Source organism: Xyrauchen texanus, chromosome 38, assembly GCF_025860055.1.
Source record: "Xyrauchen texanus isolate HMW12.3.18 chromosome 38, RBS_HiC_50CHRs, whole genome shotgun sequence".
NCBI lineage: Eukaryota > Metazoa > Chordata > Actinopteri > Cypriniformes > Catostomidae > Xyrauchen > Xyrauchen texanus.
Genome location: NC_068313.1, coordinates 25,074,379 through 25,088,021, shown reverse-complemented (window position 1 = coordinate 25,088,021; position 13,643 = coordinate 25,074,379). Strand labels below are relative to the sequence as shown.

The following is a 13,643-nucleotide window of genomic DNA, read 5'->3' as shown; positions in this document are numbered from 1 at the left end:
TAAACCATACCTTATCCTCTAATTATAATGCTAAAATAAGTTAAGTTATATTATAATATTAACATCCCACACTACTATAAATATACATATGATAACATAATACAATACCATGTTATGATATTTCAAAACATTGAACTCTGATTTGGATTAACTGATTATTTGAATAGGATAATTCCTTTTGGCAGATATATTCCACTGAAGGATGGATCTCTTTATCGTCAAAGCTTTTTTTATTTGGGCAAATGGATGATGCATGTTATGCCTCCCACGGGTCCAGCATGCTTCTTCTGACTGACAATTCATAACGCTTTCAGCATCGATTCGTTCATGTGTAAACATCCGCCAATCACTTTATTTACGCGCCACTATTAAGGACTAATGGCTACAATTTTAATTCATTTTAACTTGTTAAATAACAGTTTAGTAGATACGAGAAGTAAAATTCCTACAGCATCTGACGGAATGCAAATAAGCACGCATGTCTCCAATATAAACAATACGCACCAAAACTGATGGATCTGTATAGAGAGCACTATTACTGCAATGATATGTTGATTATCAGTGATGCTAATAGTGTACACTCAGGCATGCAAATGTGCACAAAACAGCCTAGGCCATAAATTTACCCAATTTTGAGAACCGTTATATATTGAATTTTGCAGCAGGCGTGTTGTAATAGTCATTCGTTTTGAATATTTCTCTAATAGGCTACATTTCTGGAGTGTTTTAATGCCAAATCTTAAATTAAAACAAAGGAACCGCATCTCAACGCAAGGTCATCTGTGGTGATGGCAAGGATGCGTCTGTACACGCATGAGCCATGTTTTCTGTTTGGGTACGTGCCCATGACATTAGCCTATATTTAGGAATATGCGACCCCTTTATCCCAAACATAAGCCTTGTATTTACGAAGATTCTGGTCAGCTACAAACCACTTTCACTGTCGTAGTAACTACATCCGTTAGACTAAAGACGATCGCAGCAATTCAGGGCCACTTAAAATGGACGCAAATACGCACATGTATATAAAAACTGAAAATACGCACATGTATATAAAAACTGAAAATACGCACATGTATATAAAAACTGAAAATACGCACATGTGTGGTAAAGCATGACCACTTTCGATTGTACGCACCATATCAATATGGTCACGTTTGGATACACGATGAGCCTTCCATTAACAACCATTATGCATTCATCCTTCCCCTTTACCAATGGGACTTTCATCATATCACTTTTCTTTGGAAACCGTCGCATCCTTAATCAAATCTCAAAACCTGCTGTGCTGCCAATTTAGTCGGCTTTTTAAATAGTCTTACCTCCTGTGTTTGTGCGTTTGGTGCTGCTGGCCTCCGTCGGGGTCTCCAAGGGTCTTTTGCGGGAATCGGGGGGATCGGACTCCATGTGCGGCTGTTGATTGTGATGATGCGGATTGGAGAAAATCCCGTTTTGCTGCACTGCCCCACCGGCCATCATTTTTAAAGAGAAGCTTTAGACTCTTATCTTGCTTTTCGTATCAGATATAATGTTTCTAAATGTGAAACCACGATGATATGGATGTTTGGGTTGCGTCGATATGGTTGTTGCAATCCTCCGTCAAAACACAGTAAGACCACACCGAGTCTTCGCGGTATCCTAGATACAGAATTAAAGACACATAGATATCCAGTGGCTCGATTATTGTCAGGCTGTAGCTACTGATATTAATTTCAAGAGATGTGAGTAAAGTCCTCACTCTTGGTTGCTCAAGCGATTTTAACCCTCTTTAATAACAAGCTCCGCTCTTTGATGGCGCTCTCCTGGCGAAAACAATATATGACCTACAAACTGGGAAGTCGCGCGAATGATAAATAATAACGGGAAAATCTAAAAGAGCGACAGGAAAAACGGCGTTCAAACGGTTCCTCGGCTATCGCATGCAGGTGTTCATACCCTGCAGTAAGAAGTGGATGGTGTTGAGTAGAGTCCAGGAAGGAGAAGTGCTATGTCTTGGTAGAGATGCGATGTTTTTTTGTAGGCTCTGACTCGGAGATGCTGTAGCCTTGCTTTCAGAGCATCTTTGCGCGTTACTGCTGGAGCGCAGAGCAGAGGGTGACGTCATGTGGAGCCGGATCCGCGGCTGTCAAATGTTTGGAAACGGGCACGCCCCTTCTGGCTGTGATTGGACGAGATTTAATTTTCGCCTGCAAAGCGAAGTCTAAATCCTGCATGTCATATGACAATACAGGAGGAAGTGGCTGTGATAGTTTTGCAAGAGCATCGTTTTAAAATAAGCGCAAGAATGTAAAAATAATAATAATTTGCGCATAATTCAAAATGTCTAATACAAATAATTTTATTTAAATATTATCAATATTGTTGTTGTCTTTTTTGTTATTTTGAATAGTCAAGTTCTTATGTTTTTTGGCAAATAATTTTTTGGTTGTATTTACTTAAATTTTAATTTTTTCTAATAATTTTCTTTTTAAATATAGTCCTAGTGTTTTTAATAATAATAATAATTACTATATATATATATATATATATATATATATATATATATATATATATATATATATATATATATATATATATAGATACCAGATCTGCCCGACCTGCTCGAAATCCAGCATGGGAGGTGGACATGTTAAAGAGGAGGCTAAAGGCCTCCTCTTTACACACACACCGCACAGCAATCAGATACCAGCTGGCTCCCGTTACATTCCCCCCACTCCCTAAACCTTACTCTCATCTGGGTCACGGCACCACTGTTACCGGTCCTACTAAACCCCTGGGATTCAAACTGGGGTCTCCGACATGGGAGGCAGACGTGCTAATGAGGAGGCTAAAGGATACAGCCTCTAGTGTCAGTCACTAGTCCGCCTCTTGAGGATAGGTGAGTATATATATATATATATATATATATATATATATATATATATATATATATACTACTGTTCAAAAGTTTGGGGTCACTTACTTACATTTTAGAATAATAGTAAAGATCACAGCTATGGAATAATAGAAATAGAAATATGGGATTTATGTTGTGACTAAAAAGTGCCACACTTTGCCAAGATTTTGCAGAAATGTACTCTTGGCATTTTCTCAACCAACTTCTTGAGGTATCACCCTGGGATGCTTTTTAAACAGTATTGCAGGAGTTCCCATCTATGTTGGGCACTTATTGGCTGCTTTTTAGTCCAGGTCATCCATTAAAAAAGGTTTTTTTTTTTAAATAAAATTTTTGTTTTGTAATTAAATAAATTAATATGTTGGCACAATTATATTTTTGTCTACTAAAATTATTTCAAATGTTTAAGCATACTCCTTCAGATCAAAAATTTGTAAGATCATGAGAAACATTTTAGTTAAGTGATCCCAAACTTCTGAAGGGTAGTGTATATGTGTGTGTGTGTGTGTATATATATATATATATATATATATATATATATATATATATATGGCAGCGGTGCATGGTGAAACAGCCGTCTAAAAAAAGGGAAAAGAGGTGAGAACCGGCTTAACAATATAAATAATATTTAATGGTTAACTTAAACAAAAAGCCAAACATAAACACATACAAGGCAGCTGCCCGTAATTCTCTCTCTCTCTCGAGCTGCCGCCTCCGATCAGCCTGATTAGGGGCTGGATGTGCAGCATCATGGCTCGGCCCCGCCTTCCACCCTGCAACATTTTATATATATATATATATATATATATATATATATATATATATATATATATATATATATATATATATATATATATATATATATATATAGTTTATGTTACAGTGCAATTCATTATTAGTAATTATTTACTTCTACTGGTAAACTCCTTGTATCTGGCCCTAAAATAAATAAGTAAAATAAAATAATAATAAAAAACAGAAAGTAAAGCTGTTGTAGATGGTTGGAGACAGAAAATACCTATGCAGAATCTAGTCCTATTCCTCCAAGGAAAACTGCAGAAGTACACTTAGTGCTGAGTGTAGTTCACACACTTTGCATCTCTTCCTTTTACCCACACACTGACACAAACTCTCCTCCCATGTCAACATAGAGCCAGAGGCAGAGCACTTCTCTTATTCCACATTCGCATCAAGGTGATGCTGCCGTCTACAGCTTGCACACAAAGAACCACCTCACACAATTTCACATTTCTGTGGAGAAACTCAGAAGTGAGCCAGTATCATCTGAAATGCATAGGCCTATACGCAGTGTTTGTGCAGATATGTGGCAAAGCCATACAGAGACATTTGGCTCCCATTTATATGAGGGTTTGAAACAGAGGGCAAAGTGAATTACCATAAAACTCTTGTGTTCTTTTGAGTCCAGCCATCCGTGAAATGCATTCAATGTGAAGTAGCTTTGTTTATTTCTGCAAGTCACACATTCCAGTGAAGCTCATTATTCCTTTAATAAACTAGGTGAATATTTTATTAAGACTACAAAAGCTTCAGTAATGTGAGAATTATTATAAGTAATACCATAATATGCTGTGGCTAATCACTGTTAAAAATGGTGCTTTCCATGGTTCTGCAGTCCAGTACATGTCTAATAGGGATGGAATGGGGTTCATATAATCAGGCTAGTATTGTTCAGTTGATATCTGCAGAGTTGTGAAAGCTGGGGGGTATGCTATGATTTGTTTTACATTTAACTGGTTGTAAGTAGTTGCCATGGAGAAAAACCATCTAAAAGTGTATTTTTTTCTGAATCAAATATTGTGATCACATACAAAATAACTAAACCAAATCTAATTAGGCTTTATAATTACAAATATAAAATATATAAAGGAAATCTTATGGCAAACAAAAATTTACATTGAGTTCACCGGTAAAACATTGCACGCAAATGTTCATTTCAGACAGATGGCTGTGGATAAAGCTCTCCATTCCTGCAATATGGGTTTATGAGCTTTCACATAAACCTTTGCAGTTCCCCTCCCCCTGTCTTACTGGTGAAAGGTTGATATCTAGTCGTGGATGACTTTCAATGCATAACACCCTCCCCCACGCTACACATATTGTTTGAAGATTTGAAGAGGGGGACCCCATCTGCGCCCTTTTCCATAGGAGCACCCGCTCTACTATTGTTTCTGCAACTCACAAAGGAAAACCTTAAGAATTGGCCAGACTGGGCAACATCTGGCATTTAATTCCACATTTATTTATGAGCAACAACATGGCAATGTGCTGGTTTAAAGGGAGACAAGAGTATTTAATCATTCAGCTTGCATAAATTGGCTTTGTTTGGAATAATTATCAAGTTGTTACAACAAATAGCAGCAATAAACACATGAGCATAAGTTACTCCCTAAATATCTTTCAATTTGCCTTAAAGGTGCTATTTGTAATATTTTTACTGTACTAAATCATAAAATGATCATAATGAGTCATTAGAGAATTAGGAAATCTAATACCGAAAAATACAGAATATTCTCCGATAACAATGCAACAGCCAGTATATTCTACTTTGAAGTTTCCATTCCAGGCCGGAATTTCTGTTTAAGTTTTGGCCTATGTGATCCCGCCCACTGCCCACTCACCAATGGTATTTCGACACAGTCGGATTGCCAGATTTGAACAAGTTTGCAGGCAAACAACACTGCGTTCTGCAGCCATGGAAGCCAGCAAACAACTGGATCAGAGGTAACAGATTCCACTCAGCCTAAAAAGCCTCACCATCCATCTAAAAACTACCATGAGGCTTAGTAAAACAAGGACAAATATTGGAGATGCCTTTGGAAGATGGAGACAGCTTAAAGCCCAGAAATCCTTTAAAACGGAGGCAGAGTTGGCTAATTTGCATGTCAACATTCTGGCAACCCGCATGAGCTGCAAGTCTGGGGTGGAGCAGACAACTCTCCAATATTTTTAATTTGGACTGCAGTACCCATTTTAAACACTTGTTGTCAACCTTACATATAGCACCTTTAACCAGAATAGCAAATATGACCATTGAGCCACTGAACTTTGACTGATTTATCGATATTACTTAATAAAAGTGAATCTTTAATGGTTACTTTGTATGTCTCCCCTGGTGCCGAAATGTTTGTGTGACTTCACACACCTGCAGCTCGAAATCGGATGCTGTCTTCAAGTGCACCAAGCTCGTACCTCCAATTCGGACATTCATTACAACAACATGTCATCATTCATGTGGGAAACAAAACACAAAAGAAGCCAAACTTAAACAATTACGCAAAGGCCCTTTTTCTGTTGAATAAACATTAGTGAATAAACCTGCACCACTTATAATAGACATATATGATTTATTAATGCATAATATCTAACATTATCAATTGATTTGCTTAAAACAAACTGTGAAGGGTGAGTCATAGTTAACTGTCATATATAACAAATTAATATTATTCAAATAAATTACAGAAGTTGAAATCTTATTATTATTATTATTATTCCAGCTGCTCCCGTTAGGGATCGCCAGAGCAGACATCTGTGATCCTAATATTTGTCTTGGTACAGGTTTTACACTGGATGCCCTTCTTGATGCAACCCCCAGTGGCTGGAGGACTCTCACTCACACCTACGGGGCAATTTGTCTCCAATTCACTTAAACTGCATGTTTTTGGACTTGCGGGGAGAAACGAGGAAGCCCACGTGAACACAGGAGAAACATTGGACTCGAACCTGGGACCATCTTGCTGTGAGGTGACAGTGCTAACCACCATCATCTTTCATGTTTAAACACCCCTTTGTGTATCATCTAGAATTTCAAGTTTCCCACTCATTAATACGACTTTTGAATGAAACTCATAACGATATTTCCAACTCAACTCGATAGATGAAACTTTCTGCATGAGTTTCCCAGTTTCCTACTTGAAGTGGTGTTCCATTGCATTTTTACTAGTGAGAAGTAGAAAAATCTGACTTTACGAGCTGAATAGAATGCACCATAAGATAAGGTGAGGATGTGATGGTCGATTCTACTTGTTGCAAAAAAATATAATAATTGCTGGCAACTGGTGATGCCATGTGAGAAGCAGACGTGTGAGAGACAGCTCTGCGCACTTTGCTAACTTTTTTTATTATTTTCATACCATAATCTGGTGAAATTCAATACACCCAGTGACTCATTTTCTCTTTGAACTAAACATGGCAAATAAATCAAAATCATTAGGTTCTGAAGACATTAAAAGACACTTAGGTGTTCAAGATGTTAGCTCTGATGGGCCTGTGGACTGGGACTCGATTTGGATGGAGCGGCCGGAGAAATTCAGCATCAACTGTCCAACATGTTTGTGATGCTGATGAAGGTTGTTGCTGACTTGGAGGATCTCGCTGTAATACATCGATTGATTACGGCGATGGAAACAAAATTCGAAATTCGAGTTGGTTACAAGAGTGGCAGATGTTGAGAAATGGGTCGATTATCTGGAGTGATCGGAGAGGGAATTATCCGTTAATCCACCCACGACCAAAATGGACATGGAAGGCATTTTGGAAAAATTGGAAGATAGGAATCGCAGGAATAACATCTGAATTGTTAGAATTCCTAAGCATGAGGAGGGCAGATATGGTGGAATTCCTAGACGAGCTCTTCCAGAGTCAGCTCGACATAACAGATTATTGGAAGAATCACAATATTTTCTTGTTCCAAGACTTTACAAAATTGACAAGAGAGAAACGTGATCGGTTCAAGGAATGTAAGAAACTCTCACATCAACAGAAGATTGCTTTTGCACTGATGTTTCCGGCCAGACTGAGAATAGACACCAAGGATGGCCGCAATGTATTTTTGTGTAAAAGTTAACAGGCACTGTTAACTTTTACACTTACTTGGATCTTTGTCTTTCTTAAGAATCAGAATGATCCAGGCTTGTGCCATGGTTGGGTAAAGCTTTTGAAGCAAAAGTGTGTAAGCCACCTAGAGGAACATTGCAGCACACAGGATGTGTAAAAATCTTGGTCTTGCAGATATTTGGTGACTTTGAACCCATCTGGTAGGGACTATACATTTTTTTCATCAGTCCATAAGATTTATTCTAGAATAGATTATTTTTTATATCAAAGTCCCTCATTTCATCTGTGGTTGATTGCTCAATTGGAAACATTTTAGTCTCAGATCACTCCCTGGTTAGTTTAGAGGTGTTGCCATACAGAGAAAAAGAAATCATATAGTTGGTGCTTTAAGGTATCCCTTTTGCAAAATCCTGATTTCCAACAAATGTTAAAGACTGAAATCAGTGTTTATTTAGAGACCAACTGGTCCTCAGTATCCTCTGTGGGCGTGGTTTTGGAGGCACTTAAGGTGGTTCTTAGGGGCTGGATCATACAGTATGCCTCATTCATCAAAATATTGTGCGAGAACTTGTGGAGTTGGAAGGAAATATTAAAAGTGCAGAGAACTGACCCAATTGAAATACAGTTATAATACTATTTTGTCGCAGAACGTGGAGTTTTGGCTATTCAGGGCAAGTCAGTCATACTTTGAGTTGGGGGACAAAGCAGGAAAACTTTTGGCTAGACATATAAAACAGAGAGAGTTGCTTTCTACCATTCCCTCAGTGAAATCTGCTGGTGGTGAAATCTTTACCTCGGCCATTGATATTAATAATGCTTTTAAATAATTATATCTTGATCTTTATAGTTCCATGTCTTTGTCTACTGATGAAGATATTACAAAATTTGTGGAACCATTAGAAAAAATTATCTTGATTCTGAGATAAACTTGGAGGAGCTTGGTGAGGTAATTAAATCCTTACCTACAGGCAAGGCTCCTGACACAAGCCTGGATCAGTCTGATTCTTAAAAAAGACAAAGATCCAAGTGAGTGTAAAAGTTACCATAAAGTTTCCCTGATCCAGTTAGATGTAAACATTTTGGCAAAAATTCTTGCTGACCGATTAAGTAAAGTTATGACTATTCTTATACATATAGATCAGGTGGGGTTTATTCAGGGCCGCAGCTCTTCTGATAACATTAGGCGTTGCCATCTCACTTGACACTTTATCTTTTTAAGATTTTGGAAATGTATGGGTTCGGGAGTACATTTATTGTTTTGATTAAGTTACTTTATAGACACCCTGTAGCGGCGGTACAAATAAATTGATTCATTTCAGATTATTTTACTCTGGATAGGGACACCCAGAAAGGTTGCCCTCTTTCCCCATTATTGTTCTGTCTTGCCCTGGAATTATTAGCAGCCGCAATTTGGAAGGAGGATGATTTTCCAGGGGTATTTAAGGGAGGCGTGGCATAGCAGCTTCTGCTTTACGCAGATTATATTTTATTAATTGTCTCTGACCTTACTAGATCTAGGCCTTGCCTCCACAGAATTATTAATTCCTTTTCCAGGATAGTATTTACAGCTGCGCCACCTGCTCTGCACTGTTTTTGGGAGTGGCACGCACCCCCCTAGTGCAGCAGATACTCTGGGAGTGGTGATTGCTGCTTTTGGAAAGGGTCATGAGGCATCAGTGTATTACTCCCTGCTAATCCAGAGTCTGGGGGACTGAGCTTTAAACTCTCACAAAGATTATGGGAGGAAGATTTAAATTTGATTTTGGAGTAGGGAGTGTGGGCTAGGATTCTTAAAAACGTCAAGTCTGCATCTAGAGATGCAGTTTAATTTATGCAATTTAAGATTTTTGGGGGGGATGTAAAGATTTAAGGTTTTTGGCTGAGGGTTCAGAATTTTATTTGTGAGGTGTTGGCTGCTCGGGTTTCATTTAGCCTCAGGCTCTGTGTTCTAGTTGATGGGATTGTCATTGATGTAGGAGATGGGTTCATGAAGAGTTGGGTCCTGGCTGGTGTCATGATAGGAAGGGCAAGTCATTTTTAGGGGATGGAAATCAGATGGAGCACCCTCGTTTTTGGAGTGGTGCGCAGAGTTGGGCAGGGTGGCGGCTTTTGAGGGGATGGTTTATAGAAGGCTGGGCAACATGGGATTATTTAATAAAAAAAGATTGTGGAGGGCTCTCGGGGGAGACAGTGGAGGGAGATGGGTAATATTGAATGTGTGTGTGCGTTCTTATTGGTTTTTTTTCTTATTTCTTTTTTTTCTGAATACTGTCTGTTGATGTATTGTTTATTTTGTGTGTCATTATTGATTTGATGTCAGGCCACTGGGGTATTTGTGTTTGTGTTGGGTGGGGGGTGGGAATGTTCGGAGGGAAGGGTTTAGGTTTATGTAATGTGATTCCATGTTTCCTGTTATATTTATTGGATTTGTCATTGGAATCAATAAACATTGTTAATTACAAAAAAAATATATAAAGGTAACTATGATACTACTTGCCAATGTGTTAACAGTGAGCAAATCAAAACTAGTCAGCAGCTAGTCTAACTATCGTTGGCTAGTTCACTTGCTATTGTTAGCTAGATCGCTATCTAGCAAGCTAAAATTGAACATCATTCAGATTTGCCTTCAGTTAACATGAAGGAATAAAAGAGCACTGGCAGGACGAATAGCGTTAGCACTAGCACTGGACATTAGTGCTAGCTATTCAGTCTTGCTAGTTAAATGGTTTTTGGTGTTAGCAACTGCTTGTGTATTTACTAGCTAGTCAAGTGTATAAAGCTTTACTACTTGCTAGATAGCAAGAAAAGTACCCACTGTTTAACACATGATTTATTTAATAGGGTTTGCCACAAGTAATAGCAGGCTGCAATGTAACCAGGACAGAAATAAGTACAGAAATGGCAGATACTTGGCATTGTGCACTGTTTAAGTTTGTAATCATGTACCAGTTTATATATAATTGAGGTGGGTGAAATGAAAACAAAAGTTTCTAAGCATTTGTACTGTTAAATCTTCTTTGCATTCATAATAGGTCCACATAGATTTCAGCCTAATAGTTATACTTTGAATGGCCAATTTTACATGTAGGTTATTTTGTGTATTTTCAAGATAAATGTTAATGTATTTGTGCCCATTATGGTTACTGTCCTCTTGTGGAAAAGAGTCGCAGTTCATGTTATTTTATGTGACAGTTTAAATTATTGCCACCAGAGGGCGGCAGTCCCACACCCGTATTTTATGATACCTATGATAACTAAACATGCTTTAGTTTGAATATTTTGATGTAAATAAATTGAATGGTATGTGAAGTTATTGTTTAGTTTTTACTGTTTTATTTGTTACTTCTCTTTTTAATCTTTATTGGCCACATAAAAGGCATTTATGATTTTATGTTTTAAATATTGTTTTCATATTCCTGTCAAATTCAGGTTATTGCTTGTTTAAAGGTATATTCCGGGTTCAATACAAGTCAAGCTCAGTCAGCAGCATTTTTGGCATAATATTGATTACCACAAATATTATTATTATTTTTCTTTATTTTTTATCTGGTTTACTGTGAGGCACTTACAGTGGAAGTGAATAGGGGCCACCTTTTGAACATTAAATACTAACTTTTTCATAAGTACAGCTGCAAAACATAAACAATGTGTGTGTTAACCTGATTTTATTGTGATATCACTTACTAACCTTTATGTGATGTCATCAAACCCTAAAATGACTGTAAAAATGGTTTAAACAACTTTACAGCTCAAATAATACATGCGTTTTAAAAAAATAATTATTGTAAGTGCTTTTATAAAATTAGAATCTTCTAAAAATTAGAATAATTCATTGTGGGGCCTGGGTAGCTCAGGAAGTAAAGACACCGACTACCACCTCTGGAGTCGCCAGTTCGAATCCAGGGCATGCTGAGTGACTCCAGCCAGGTCTCCTAAGCAACCAAATTGGCCTGGTTGCTAGGGAGGGTAGAGTCACATGGGATAACCTCCTCATGGTCACTATAATGTGTGGTTTTCACTCTCGGTGGTGTGTTTGGCGAGTTATGCGTGGATGCCGCAGAAAATAGCGTGAAGCCCCCACACGCGCTATGTCTCTGCAGTAACACTCCTTTAAACCCTCCAAAAATTTGCCACATTCACTCCCTTTGTAATGCCTCACTGTACCCTTGTTTTGTTTTTTGTTTTTTGTTTTTTCAAGAAAGGGAGGGAAAAGTTTAACTTAATTTTTAGCTTAAAGGGTTAGTTCAACGAAAATGTTTAATCCTCTCATCATTTACCCACCCTCGTGCCATCCCAGATGTGTATGACTTTCTTTCATCAGCTGAACAAAAATTAAGATTTTTAGAAGAATATCTCAGCTCTGTAGGTCCATGCAATGCAAATGAATGGGTGGCAAAATTTTGAAGCTTCAAAATCCACATAAGGGCAACATAAAATGAATCAAGATTACTTTGGTGGTTAAATCCATATCTTTTGAAGTAATATGATAATGTAGGTGAGATATATATATATATATATATATATATATATATATATATATATATATATATATTATTGTGTGTGTATATACACTCACCTAAAGGATTATTAGGAACACCATACTAATACTGTGTTTGACCCCCTTTAGCCTTCAGAACTGCCTTAATTCTACATGGCATTGATTCAACAAGGTGCTGAAAGCATTCTTTAGAAATGTTGGCCCATATTGATAGGATAGCATCTTGCAGTTGATGGAGATTTGTGGGATGCACATCCAGGGCACGAAGCTACCGTTCCACCACATCCCAAAGATGCTCTATTGGGTTGAGATCTGGTGACTGTGGGGGCCATTTTAGTACAGTGAACTCATTGTCATGTTCAAGAAACCAATTTGAAATGATTTGAGCTTTGTGACATGGTGCATTATCCTGCTGGAAGTAGCCATCAGAGGATGGGTACATGGTGGCCATAAAGGGATGGACATGGTCAGAAACAATGCTCAGGTAGGCCGTGGCATTTAAACGATGCCCAATTGGCACTAAGGGGCCTAAAGTGTGCCAAGAAAACATCCCCCACACCATTACACCACCACCACCACCAGCCTGCAAAGTGGTAACAAGGCATGATGGATCCATGTTCTCATTCTGTTTACGCCAAATTCTGACTCTACCATCTGAATGTCTCAACAGAAATCGAGACTCATCAGACCAGGCAACATTTTTCCAGTCTTCAACTGTGCAATTTTGGTGAGCTCTTGCAAATTGTAGCCTCTTTTTCCTATTTGTAGTGGAGATGAGTGGTACCCGGTGGGGTCTTCTGCTGTTGTAGCCCATCCGCCTCAAGGTTGTGCGTGTTGTGGCTTCACAAATGCTTTGCTGCATACCTCAGTTGTAACGAGTGGTTATTTCAGGCAAAGTTGCTCTTCTATCAGCTTGAATCAGTCGGCCCATTCTCCTCTGACCTCTAGCATCAACAAGGCATTTTCAGCTCACAGGACTGCCGCATACTGGATGTTTTTCCCTTTTCACACCATTCTTTGTGACCCCTAGAAATGGTTGTGCGTGAAAATCCCAGTAACTGAGCAGATTGTGAAATACTCAGACCGGCCCGTCTGGCACCAACAACCATGCCACTCTCAAAATTGCTTAAATCACCTTTCTTTCCCATTCTGACATTCAGTTTGGAGTTCAGGAGATTGTCTTGACCAGGACCACACCCCTAAATGCATTGAAGCAACTGCCATGTGATTGGTTGATTAGATAATTGCATTAATGAGAAATTGAACAGGTGTTCCTAATAATCCTTTAGTTGAGTGTATATCAGTGCTAATAATTAAAGGTGGACTTGTTTTTGTTTGTTTAATCTTGGATTTACATTGACACCTAATGGTGTGGATGCAGCATCATTCAAAATA

The 13,643-nt window shown here is 38.2% G+C and overlaps 1 protein-coding gene across 3 annotated transcripts in view; it reads right to left on the bottom strand.

Annotated features, from left to right (window-relative positions):
* Positions 1–2,033, bottom strand: part of LOC127631573 (RNA-binding protein Nova-1-like) — a 67,994-nt gene extending 65,961 nt beyond the window's left edge. For all 3 annotated transcript variants that reach the window (XM_052109753.1, XM_052109754.1, XM_052109755.1), the window contains exon 1: positions 1,323–2,033. In XM_052109753.1, the coding sequence (XP_051965713.1) occupies positions 1,323–1,479 (157 nt within the window). In that variant the 5' untranslated portion in view covers positions 1,480–2,033. The remainder of the gene's footprint in view (positions 1–1,322) is intronic.
* Between the last annotated feature and the right edge of the window lie 11,610 nt (positions 2,034–13,643).